This window comes from Egretta garzetta, unplaced genomic scaffold, assembly GCF_000687185.1.
Source record: "Egretta garzetta isolate BGI_Z169 unplaced genomic scaffold, ASM68718v1 scaffold228, whole genome shotgun sequence".
NCBI lineage: Eukaryota > Metazoa > Chordata > Aves > Pelecaniformes > Ardeidae > Egretta > Egretta garzetta.
In genome coordinates, this window is record NW_009260758.1 from 4737965 (window position 1) to 4750071 (window position 12107).

At 47.2% G+C, this 12107-nt stretch overlaps 1 protein-coding gene across 1 annotated transcript; it reads left to right on the forward strand.

Annotated features, from left to right (window-relative positions):
- The first annotated feature begins 4113 nt into the window (after window positions 1–4113).
- On the forward strand, window positions 4114–9827 carry LMOD3 (leiomodin 3). The gene is made up of 3 exons (XM_009645981.1): window positions 4114–4404; window positions 6255–7634; window positions 9801–9827. The coding sequence occupies exons 1-3, from the start codon at window positions 4114–4116 to the stop codon at window positions 9825–9827; spliced, it is 1698 nt and encodes a 565-aa protein (XP_009644276.1).
- The last annotated feature ends 2280 nt before the right edge of the window (window positions 9828–12107 follow it).

Below are 12107 nucleotides of genomic sequence, written 5' to 3' on the forward strand. Positions count from 1 at the left end.
TTTGGGCCCCCCGGTGGGGGGGGGGGGGGGCGGTCAGCACCCTGCCCCAGGCTGAAATTTTGTCTCAATTTCTGGCATGACTGGAGTCCCCTCCATCACGGTCCCCCTTTCTCCCTACACATGTTAACGTTGTCTTTTCCCTGTAATAAGGAATGTGGATGATGACAGAGGTGGTTTCCTATTGCGTAGGGAGGACCCAGTGTAGCTGCTCTCAGACTTCTTTGAAAATGGAAACTAAAAAAAAAAGAAAAAATAAAATCACTATGTTCTTTTTTTGGGACCAAATTAGAGGTATCCAGGTCGCACTGAAACAGAGAAACAGAAGACACAGCTCCGCTTGCTCCTCTTGGAGCCAAAGGAGGCCACCAGACCTTGACGGGGTGAGATGCTGTGACTCAGAGATGGCAGGGGCGAGGGGCTCACAGCCCTGTCCCCCTGCTCCATCCCATCCCCATGCCAGCCCCCGCTGTGCCTGCTGCTTCACGTGGGGGCTTGACTTTGCAGCTCCTTGTCAAGCGACTTGGGCAAATACTTCGAAAGTCAGATGTCCTTATTCTATTTAAGCAACAAACTTAATCTGATATATTTATATCTGTAACAGTTTGGAGGGGTGGTGTTTGTTTGTTTGGGTTTTTTTTTCTCCCAAGATGATCCCTGGTGTTTTTCCCACAGGGTGTCTCTCTATGATTGCTCTTGTTACTTAGCGGTTGTTATTGTTAAGAACCCATCATCTGACCCTTTATAATCCCCCTATTGCATTACACTGCACTGCTGAACATGCTTGGTGTATGCTACTGTTTGTCAATTTTAGACTGCCCCATCAAGCCTACGAGTTTCTTAAAAGCGATGCAAGGTTATATTACACAGGCACATTCTCCGACTCGTTCCAGTTAATGCCTTGGCACTTGGAAATGCCATGGATTGGTAGTAGAGAGAAATAAATGTGTGGGGTTTATAAGCAAAAAAAAAAAAAGAAAGCCAACATTATGGAAATTGCTCTCAAGCATTTGGCGTCACCATGTGTCCCATCAATTACCTTAAAAATAGAACACGTTTTAGGCACTTGAAGCATGGTGTGATGGCCTGCTTCGCGTCAAATGGAGACACAGGGGTCGGCCCCTCTTGATGTTCAAGTTAAAAACTTGTCAACCCTTTTGCTTTCAAGAGAGAGAGGTTGGATGTTTTGAAGAAAACGCACAAATGAGAAAAAGCAATGAAGTGAAACAAGCCTGCCCAAGAGCCTGCTGGGTTTCACGCAAGAGTTCATCCATACGCAAGTACCTGGCTTAGAAACACTAGCGGTAAGTACGAACTGTTGATTACCAAGGGCAAACCTTTTCTTCTACCAGTTTGCTCCCGAAGTGCCTTTATTTAACACTTGTTAGGCACCTACTTAGCGTGAATTTTGAGCTGCTACCCATAGGGATCGTTTTGTGATCACTGTGGGTACCTCTTGTCTTCTGATTCTGCTCCGAGCACAGCTGCTGGCACGGCTCCCTGCCGGTTGGTAACGGAGCACCTCGTGCAGCAGTTTATTAGTCCGGGGATTCCTGAGCAAGCGTCAAATTGGTGTAAAAATAGCAAGGGCTACCAACGGAACTGGCTTTCCTTCTTAATGAAGGTTGAGGAATGAGTGATTATTTTGGAAAGCTCCAAAGGAAATACCCCCAAATATTATTGGGAAGAAGATGGGAGTTCTGCCTTGGAAAAGACCTCTAGATTTGGCCGTGAGTGTGTTCCCAGCCTGGAGGGTGGTGCTTGTTGCCTTAACGTGCCGTTCCCAGCGCACCGAAACGCTAAGCGACATATTAGAAAAGGAAGTGAATCCTGAACTCAAGGTGATTTATGGAGGAGAGACCTAAAGTAGGCAAAATGTGATACCCACCTTGGAAATCTGTGGGATTAGCACCCGTGCCACCAGGAGGGGTGTCACCAGGCAGCCCTTCGCTCTGCCTCTGACGGAGAAGGTATCGCTCCCAGAAATATAGTGTTTCCTAATCGTGGTATCGACAAATGATAGATTTCTACTTAGAAGAAAACCTGCTTTTCAAATACTTGCTAGTGTTCTCAGTACCCCTCTTTTTTTTCTAGAGAAGACTTCGTGGATTTGACCCTACTTAACTTAGCAGATCTGACAAGACCATGGCCCAAGATGGCCTGGCTGAAGATCATGGAAATACAAGAAGGTGGCCAAGGGCTTTATTTACAGGCAAGAAATTCACAGGCGATAAGGAACCACTGAATAGACAGCTTCTGTGACCCAAACAGCATCGTTTGGGAGAATAACATACCAGCTACCGAAGAGCATTGATTTATTTGATAACATCAGGAAACCATTTATGGACTCTATTATGGACAGCAATTGCTGGGGATTGAAACTGCTAGACCAGATAGATTGATGTGTGGGTCTGCTGTTGTGCTTGCTACTGCATAATATAAAATAAGGATGTCCCCTGAAATACCAAGGGGGCAAATGAAGCCGTTGCGTTCCTTGGCTTGGGTTTTTGTTGGGTTTTTTTCCTTTACCACCACTTTCGTTCTCAAATCTTTGACCTCTTCCCTCCTGTGTAACAGCGTTAATTAAATGAGGACCTTTGGACAATGGCTCTTTAATAGAGGTTAACAGGGCTTTGAATACCACAGCAAAGGGAGACCATCATCACGCAGAGACTATTTTGCTGCTGGTAGATTCCAGCAGAGCGTGGTTGAGACTGGAACGAGAAATATGGCTTGAAAATCGGTGGGGCTTGGTTTCACAGCCTCTCGTCTGAGGTTTCTTTCCTATGAAAGATTCATTCACAGTTGCAAGGTGAGGATTTGATTTGATTCCCCCTGCAAAGTATATTTGCAATTATGAGAGGGAATCTTCCTAATCCAATGGACAGTCCAAACTGCAGTGGAGTAGCCCATGCTACTCTGTTTTTCCAAAGCATCCATGAGCACAGTGGTGTTGGACATGTGGTTTTCTGGTTTGCTGTGTAAATTTAGAAGCCTATAAAATATTTTGAACAAAGAAGGCGGCACTTCTTACCTGGAATAGACACTTAATGGAAAAAAAAGGACTTCAGGTAATCTTCTATCGTTACATCGGTTCTATGAATATTAGCAAAGTAAATCTTTGTAGTTGCTTATTAATTCTGTGGAAAAAAAAGGTAAAAAGTAGGAGAAGGCTGTACCTGACATGAACTGTCAGCCAAGATCTGTTGACAGTGCGAATAAAGTCCACGATAGAGACAGGCCAGTCAAGAAACAGGGCATTGGCATTGCCCCTGGGCAGACTGGGCAGGAGCCGGGCATGGATGTGCTGTGGGAAATGCTGTGGGGAAATGCTCCCTATGGAACCGCTCAGGCTGATTCAAGGGGCTGGTGTCCATCCCCACAAGGACCCCTGCCCCCAAGCACAGGGTGTGTGTTGTACCAACTGTTCGCCTGCCATTTTTCCATCTTGGAGGATTTTACCTTAACCAGGATCTAGCGTTTGGGAGAGCTCATCAACTGCGCGACGGCTGCCCTCATGCCAAAACCACCTGCGATATTCTGTCAGGGTTTAGACCCAGCTAAAGGCAGCGAAGAGCCCGCAGTCCCCAGCCCTTTTGAGATATCCAAGATATTATGGAGACAGAGACGTTGTGCGGATCCTTCCCACGGTGCAGAATTTCACCCGCACACCTCGCAGGTACCACTAATGTCACTCCAGCCGCCTGCGGTGATTCAAGCGCGGGCCGAAGCACTGGAAGGCGCAGTGCCCCAGGAATCCTCTAGAAAACGGCCATCTCCCGCCTCACTCAATGGGGGACGCACCAGCTGCACTGAAATGTCAGAAGGGTTTGCACAGCTGACGGGTTGCTGAAAATGGAGCATGGCAGCATCACCATAAATTCTCTTTATCCAGCCAAGTGCAGCTTAATATAGACTTAGCTGCACGGTCTGTCTCCCGCACTGAGACCGAGAGCTGCCACAGCTCATGACCAAAACATGAAGTTGTCGATCTAACCGAGTGAACTGCGGTTAGTGAGGAAAAAAAAAAACCCGAACCAAAACCAAACCCAACCTTTGAAATTTATCTTTCTCTTTAGGTTTAAAAAGCAATAGAGGAAGGAGGGAAGGAAGAAAATGTCTGAACTCGGCCAAAATTCTGACGAAGAAGTGTGTCCTGAGGACATCGATGAAGATGAAATCCTGGCAAACCTGTCCCCAGAGGAGCTAAAGGAGCTGCAGTGTGAGATGGAAGTCATGGCCCCAGACCCCGAAGTCCCAACTGGGATGATACAGCGGGATCAGACAGAGAAACCCCCCACGGGGAGCTTCGACCACAGGTCCCTGGTTGACTACCTGTACTGGCAGAAGGCATCCCGACGCATGCTCGAGGACGAGAGAGTTCCCGTCACCCTCTTGCCCTCTGAGGTAACAAGAAAAAATCACAAATATTTATTATGCATCTGCTGTGGGATCTGTTTTATAGCTTTAATACCTTAACCTGCCTCTGCTTCCGTCCCTTACATAAGATACGGTACAAACAAATTTAAATTCATCCTAAAAGCCTCGGCAACGTCGGGACCTAGCTTGGACTGACGTCAGGGTTAGTAATTTTTTAATTGCTTTTCCTAAATACTTACTTAAGCTTTTTAATATAAGAAAATCCCAATTCTGCTTCAGTAAAGCAAATCATTGCCAAATTGTCATTAAATCAATTCAGAGGATGCAACTCAAATTTGTTTGACTTTGCCTATGGAACAACACCATATTGTTTTTCCATAACAGACTACATTAATTGTACGTATTTAATTAATTGACAGAATTTAACATTGTACTGGACAAAAACCCAAACCACTGCATTTTAACAATGCGAAACATTCACTAATGCCCCGGCATGCAGACTCCATGAACTAGTCCGACCCTTTTCAGTACAGTACTTAAATTTATTCTACCATCCCTATGAGTTTGAAATACAGTTACGGTCACACTTAGATATTTTTCAGGATGAGGGCCACACTTAAAATTAGGTTAACAGAATGGAAATTTGCCCAGGTGAAACACATCCATTCCTGAACCCAAGTGAATTTGAGGTAACTGATTTTTTTTTTTATTTTTTTTTTTAAACACTAATGCTTTTGCTAATACACAGTAACAGCACAGTACCTCATGGGCTTCCCAGGGCAGGTTTCATGGCCTGCCCCTGGAGAGGGGGGGAAATCTGTGGGATTTTTCCCTCCTGCAACGTTCTTACCCTCAAAGAAACAATCTTTTTTAACAATTCTGAGGTTAAATCTGGAATTTGAGCGTAGGGCTGTCTGCCGCATTCATCGGGCCATCCCCGTACTAAACCCATCCACTACCACAGCATGTAGGAACCACAGCCCCAAGGGCAGAAGTGACTTTGTGACCGTTTTGTCTGGCTTTTGGCGAAGCACAAGCTGTGACGCTGCCCTGCCTGAACTAGTGCAAACCTTTTAGGACAATATCTTGATCTTTATCAGAACTTTATCAGCATTTCTCAGTGATGGAGGATCCCCTGCAAAAAGATACTTGAAAAAAAAATCTCAGCTAGGAGGGTCTCTGGAGATGGTGGAAGTTTGCAACTGGTTTTATTTTGCTGCTAGAAGCCCCACTGCCTTGCCAACATATGTGTGCAGAGTCCAGTTTCCTACCTTTGGACTCAAAATAAAACTGAGCTAGTGTTTTGCCTTGCCTTCACTGACGAGCTGCTTTAGCTGGGATGCTCTGGCAGGTTCCAGCACATCCAGGCAGCCTCGTGGTCTCCTGTGCTGGGTGACTGTGTGGTTGTTGCCGTGTGCCCTCTTCACTCCTCCCTGGGCTGAGCACGCGGTCAGTGGTTAACACAGACTTCCAGTGGTTTGCTACATATGAAATAAACTTTCTTGTTTGTCAAGGAAATGATAAAAATGACACAAAATCCAGAAGCAGACTTTGGATCAGAGACTGTTAACCCCCAGAAGGGTTCAAGGAATCACCTTAACATAGCATTAAATATGTACAGGATTTAATTGGCAGTATTAATTTAATGGGCAAAGATGAGAAACTGGTTTGCAGCCACTTTAAGAGCAATTGTTCCTGTATTCCCAAGCAAGCCAGCACAGCCCCAACGTACAGGCAATGACACTTTTAAGGATTAATCTATAACGCATGGGCATAGAGGTATCTAAACCCAGCTGCTACGTTGTTCGTTTGAGCAGGAATTTAATGTAACAAAGCCGTGTTCAATTATTTCAGCTGTGAGGTTTTGTCTTCCTCAGAGAAGCGCTGCGGAGGAGACAGCAGGGAAGGGCGGCAGCGGCGGCGAGGCGGCCAGCGGGAGGGCGCCAGGAGCAGAGGGAAAAGAGAGACATTACAAAAATGAGCACTTGTCCAACTCGGGAATGCAATTTGGGGAGACAGACAGAGGTGGAAGTGATAAAGGGAGAGAGGAGGAGGAGGAGGAAGATGAAACAGAGGAGGAAGAGGAAGATGATGACGAAGAGGAGGAAGAGGAAGATGAGACTGAATTGGAAACAAAGGAGACTTACACCAACGAGAACCGTCACAGTGATCAGATAAGCAAGAAACCAGGTGCAGAATCAGGAGAAACCATAGAAAAGCCAAACGAAAATGAAAAGAAAGTGTCAAAATTAAACATCCCCAAAAAGTTAGCACTGGATACCAGCTTCATGAAGCTAAGCGCCAGGCCGTCAGGAAATCAAACCAATTTAGAAGACAGTTTGGAGAAAGTCCGAAAAAACAACCCGGATGTGAAAGAGCTCAACCTGAACAACATAGAAAACATCCCCAAAGAAATGCTGATAGACTTTGTCAATGCCATGAAAAAGAATAAGAACATAAAAACGTTCAGCTTGGCCAACGTGGGGGCCGACGACAACGTGGCGTTCGCGCTGGCTAACATGCTGCGGGAGAACAGGAGCATCACCACGTTGAACATCGATTCCAACTGCATCTCTGGCAAAGGGATCGTCGCTATCATGAGGTGCCTGCAGTACAACGAGACGCTGACGGAGCTCCGCTTTCACAACCAGCGGAGCATGCTGGGCCACCAGGCAGAAATGGAGATCGCCAGGCTGCTGAAAGCCAACCCCACCCTCCTTAAAATGGGGTACCACTTCGAACTGCCGGGGCCCAGGATGGTGGTCACCAACCTGCTCAGCAGAAACCTGGACAAGCAGAGGCAAAAGAGGCAAGAGGAGCAGAGGCAGCAGCAAATGAAAGAGCAGCGAGAGTTGATAGCGATGCTGGAGAATGGACTTGGGTTGCCTCCCGGGATGTGGGAAATGCTGGGGGGACCGCTGCCCCAGCCGAGGATGCACGAACCCCCGCAAGCCCCGAAACCGCCTGTCCCCGCGGCTGTGTCTCTGAGCAAAAGGCAGGAGCGCGCGAGGCAGCCGGCCCCCGAGCAGCCGCACAGAGAGGAGCCCGTCAGCTTCAGAGTGGTCAAGCTGAAGAAGATTCAACGCAAACCCGCCGTGCCGGAGTACGTGGAACCCGCCGAGAAAACCAACCTCAGAGACGTCATCAAAACGCTTAAACCTGTTCCCAGGAGGAGGCCGCCTCCCCTCGTCGAAATAACCCCCAGAGATCAGCTACTAAACGACATTCGTCAGAGCAACGTCGCTTATCTTAAACCGGTAAGTGCTTAGCGATGGCGGCGAGGGGAGGGCATCGCGTTCACCCAGCACGCTTGGAGCTGCCATTTGAAGGGTTAGCTGTTCGGCGGGGCTCGCAAACGCACCCGCGTGATGGTCATCCTCGTCCTTTTGCATCAGGCTGCCGTTCCCGGGACGCAGGCAGTGGTTTCCCCTGGCAGCACTAAGGTACGGCTCGCACAGAGAAATGACAGCGAGCGCCGAGGCTGCAGCCTCGCACATCCCTGTTGGCATCCATACAGGTGAAAGAAAGGAAATTCTCTCAGGAGGTGAAGAAAACCACAGAAACACAACGTTAACATACTAGTAATGGCGTATTACTTATGACAGGTAAATGCTATTATAAGATGTTTGCTTCAGGAGAGCAAGAGGTATTATTTTTCACATTAGTCTGCCCTCAGTCCCCCATAAAATGTAGGTTTCTCTTGCCAAGCAGCCCTGTTTTTCTTTAGTTCTCACTTTACGCAAGAAAGCACCGTCACTTGGTCCATTTAATAAAGGGTGAACTGGAGCACTGGCAGCAAAATAAATTACCCAAGATCACTTAAGAAACTGCACAGGGGCAGGAGCTGGGTTTCCAGTAACGCACTGGCCCCGCTCCCCTGCCTCCGCTTCCCCTGTGGTGGCTGCCCCGGCCCCCGGGCTGGTGGCCGTGAGAACCGGTGCCCCTTCAGCGCTGCCACGAACCTGCCGGGCAGCGAGAAGGGCCTGTGGTACGGTCGTGGTCCAGGACTGCCTTCGCTTGGTCTGGTTTAAATGACATTAGAAGCTTTAGTGTGAGGGGGAAGTACCAAACTGTGATAAAGCTGCCTCTTGGTGATGCTCTTACCTGGCTACTGAATTCATGGGCCACTTCTCAAAGTGCTGGCCACCAGATTCAACATTTTGCCGTCCTGAAATGTTACATTTCTTTGCATTGTACCATTATTCAGGAAATACTAAAAGCTGACTGATCTGTTTGTAGCTAGTGATGTGGATGCCTCTGTGTTGCTAAGGCTAGAGGAAGAGTGCAGAAAATCCTTTGCAATTAAAAACGCTCAAGTAGTATTTTGTGATTCATGTTTCACTCAATATTGGCATTTTTATATAGTGGGCCACATTTTACTTTCATTTATACCTACACAGAAATAACTATTCCCTCAGTAATTCCAGAGAGAGTAGTTTGTCCTGAAATTTTGGCAGGGGCAGGTCCTGCAGTGACCCCGGTCCAGGTTTAACGTGAACGTTCTGGCCCCAAACCAAGTTTTGGGGCTGTGGTTTCTGCTGCCCAGCCCGACTTGGCTGCAGCCAGGGCCTCTCCTCAGGGCATTGCTGGCCTTTCTAGGCCAGTCTAGGTTTTGCATTTCGGTGCCGTGTCTAAGATGACAAGACCTGCTCTTGTAAAGGTCACAGTTTATCTGTACTGGCTCAGATGGGGCTCGGGGCGGCAGGTTGGTCCCGCATTGCCGTGGGATCTGCTGCCTCCCCTCCTCTCAGGAAGGCAGAGGATGCTGGTTCTGGGAGCTCCGGTGGGCACAGCAATGATTAAGAAACCCAGGTGCTGCTGGATACCAGGGAGCAATAGCGAACCCCAGCCGTTCCCCCCAAAATCCTTGGGAGGTTTTTATAAAAGAGGGCTGTGGGGTTTGGTGTGGAGGGATCAATTCATGTTGCACCCTAAATGGGCCAGATAACAATTGCTATCATAGCCCAGGGAAAGGTGAAGCAATGAACATGTTGGGGTTTTGGGGTTGTCTTTTGTTCTGTATTTTTGGGTTTGTGGTTTTTTTTTTTTTGGTCCTGTGTCATTGGGCCAAAGGGCTGCATTTGGGGCATTAGGGATTTATTCTCACCTGCCTGTGTGATCTTGGCAACTCCTTATTTGCCTTGATATCCTCGGCTTCATCTCTAAAATTGGGTTTTATTGCTTGAGCTGAGCTGCGTGTTTGTTGGCTCTGTGGTGGGACTTGTAAATTCCTTCCTGGGCATTAAGAATTGCAAACAGCAAGTGGGCAATTGCAAACAAAAGAAATTCCCAACCAGAGCTCCTTAGAGCTCCCAGCTGCTGTATTTTTAATCTTTTCACCGTTTCTGAAGGTTTGTATTAAATGGGTTTGGGAAATAAGACTGAGAAATATCCTCCTGCTAATACTTACTGTCCATGTCCAGGTGCCACTGCCAAAGCAGCTGGAGTGAGCGACCGGACTGACCGGAAGAAAACAACTTGGAATAAAGACTATTCAAGTTTTGCTTACAACTGTTTCAGCAGATGTTTTCTGCAGAACCCAGGTGGTATATACGACTCTTTGGGAACAAAGCTTGCGATACACACTTTTGTAAGTGTGGTGAAAACGGCTGGCATGGGAAAAGTCAGCGCTAAGCGTTTCCATCAGGTATCAAACAATCCCGGTGCCATCTGTCTGCCAAGAGGATTTGAGGCTCCAGTTTGTTGTGGGAGGATTTTTCTCAGAGGCATCAATAACCTTGTCTTTCTAGTTTGCCAGCAAACTATTTTGCTTCCACGTTGTCTTTCTGCTGCCGGATTCTGCAGGAACATGCTGTGCTTTATCTTATCTTTCTTTTCACACACATGCTCCTTTATTATTCTCTTTGTCCATGAGAAATGTCTCTGGTTTCCATGTATACAGCTTCATTTTTTAGGCTAAGGAAACAGAAATGAAATAAAGCTCTCTCCGTAAGGTGTGTGCAGCGCTTCCATGGCTAACGAGACGCTCACAGAACAGAACGACCACTCCGGTACATCAAACCCCTCACCTTGGTGGTTTCAAGACACCTTTAGTTGGTATTGTACCTGATCAGCATATAAAAGATGATGCCATGCTCTATTTTGAGAGCTGTAATCTTCATTCCCCACGATTCACCTCTGTCCGTGATGTAATCCTTAATTACAGCCACCTCGGAGCGCACTGAAATGCCCTTTCAGGGCTCTCTCCACATGGCTCTGAAGCGGCAGGAGGATGAGCCCTGCCCCTGTCTTCGCCAGGGACTTAAGAACCTCATCATTCCTCCTGGCAGGGGGGATGAATAGCACATGCCTTACCCCTAGCAGGGCTGGATACGGTGGGTTTAAACCTGCATATACACAACTTAGTTTTTCCTTAATACTGCTGTGAAATTTTTTTGTCCTCCCCTTTTTTAATCACACTAGATTTTTTTTTTTTTTTTTTTTTTCAAGCCTTTTTTGTAAAGCAGCTACAGGTAAATCACAGTCTTGTGGAATACACAAGAGACACTTCGTTCTGGGCAGGTTGTTTGTTTTGGGTGGTTTTTTGTTTGGTTGGTTTTTTTTCCAAGAAAGCCATGTAAAGCTATAAGACATGAGGCAAGAAGAAAACCTTTCCCTTTGCTAACACGCAGCTCCCCTGCCTTCCTGTGGCTGATACCCTTGCGCAGAAGGCACAGCTCTGCAGCTCCTGGCAGGGTTTCCGTCAGGTGAGCTTCTCCTTGCTCCTGCCTGTATCTCTTAGCTACCTTCCCCAGGCAGCTAAATCCCAGTCCCACCCTGCTCCCCCTGCCCACATTTATTTAATAGCTGTAGCATCAGCAATGTCCAGGACCTCTTTGAATCCAAGGTAGCCTTCACCATCATCAGTTCCAAGTTTTCATTTATCCGGGTCCTTTTTGTATCTATCACCTGGTCTCTTTCAATTCTCCATCTTCTGAACTTGTAAAGCTCCTTCTCAGCTCTGCTTCTGTCTGCTATTGTAACACCACAGACTTGGGAAACCTGGCTGATGTATTGCTTAAGACATAGCAAGTAGTTTTTGAGTATGACCTAAGGGGGAGGGAAGAGCTATTTCTGCCTGGCAGAGACGTAAAAAAGGAAGTAACATTTTCATTGCCCCCGTTTCACACAGCCCTCTCTTTTTGTAAAGGACAGAAGTAGGAAAAAGAAGGAACTTGGTACTTTTAACCAAGCCCTCACGTGGAGCAGGGCACCAAGTGACAAGTGCAAAAGGCAACTCACCCAGAAGCTCTTGGATTTCAAGGCCAGGCTAGAGCAGCTAAGGCTTCAGCAGTTAGGACCGGGAGTAACAGAGGAAAGTAAAATACAGTGGTTTATGATCTACAAGTCAAGCTGCCAGGCAGAAATTACTGCTCCACCCAGAAGCAGCTGACACGTATTACCAGGCTACACACAGCAGGACCTGTGAAGCCCTGCTCTGATCCATGTTCACCCCACTGAGCAAGCTCTGGAGTGATCGCAGGCAGAGGGAGGCAGCCAGATACACAGCCTGCACTGCTAGTCTGACTGCAGCAGAGCTGGCTTCCTAGCCCTGCTGAAGGCACAGATCCCTGTAATCTTAGTAGCAGAAATCCTTCCTAGGTAATTAAAAGAAATTTAAAATCCCAGTAGAGTTATGTAAGAGACTGCACAAACAGCATGAACAAATGCTGGAGTACTCCAACCTCTGCCAAGAAGCCTTTGTAAGGATGCAAGAGCAAGGCTGTAGC

Coding starts and splice junctions, on each gene's coding strand:
- LMOD3 (XM_009645981.1), top strand. CDS start 4,114: ATGTCTGAACTCGGCCAAAATTCTGACGAAGAAGTGTGTCCTGAGGAC. Junction 4,405..6,254: donor TCACCCTCTTGCCCTCTGAG/GTAACAAGAAAA, acceptor TGTCTTCCTCAG/AGAAGCGCTGCGGAGGAGAC. Junction 7,635..9,800: donor ACGTCGCTTATCTTAAACCG/GTAAGTGCTTAG, acceptor GTCCATGTCCAG/GTGCCACTGCCAAAGCAGCT.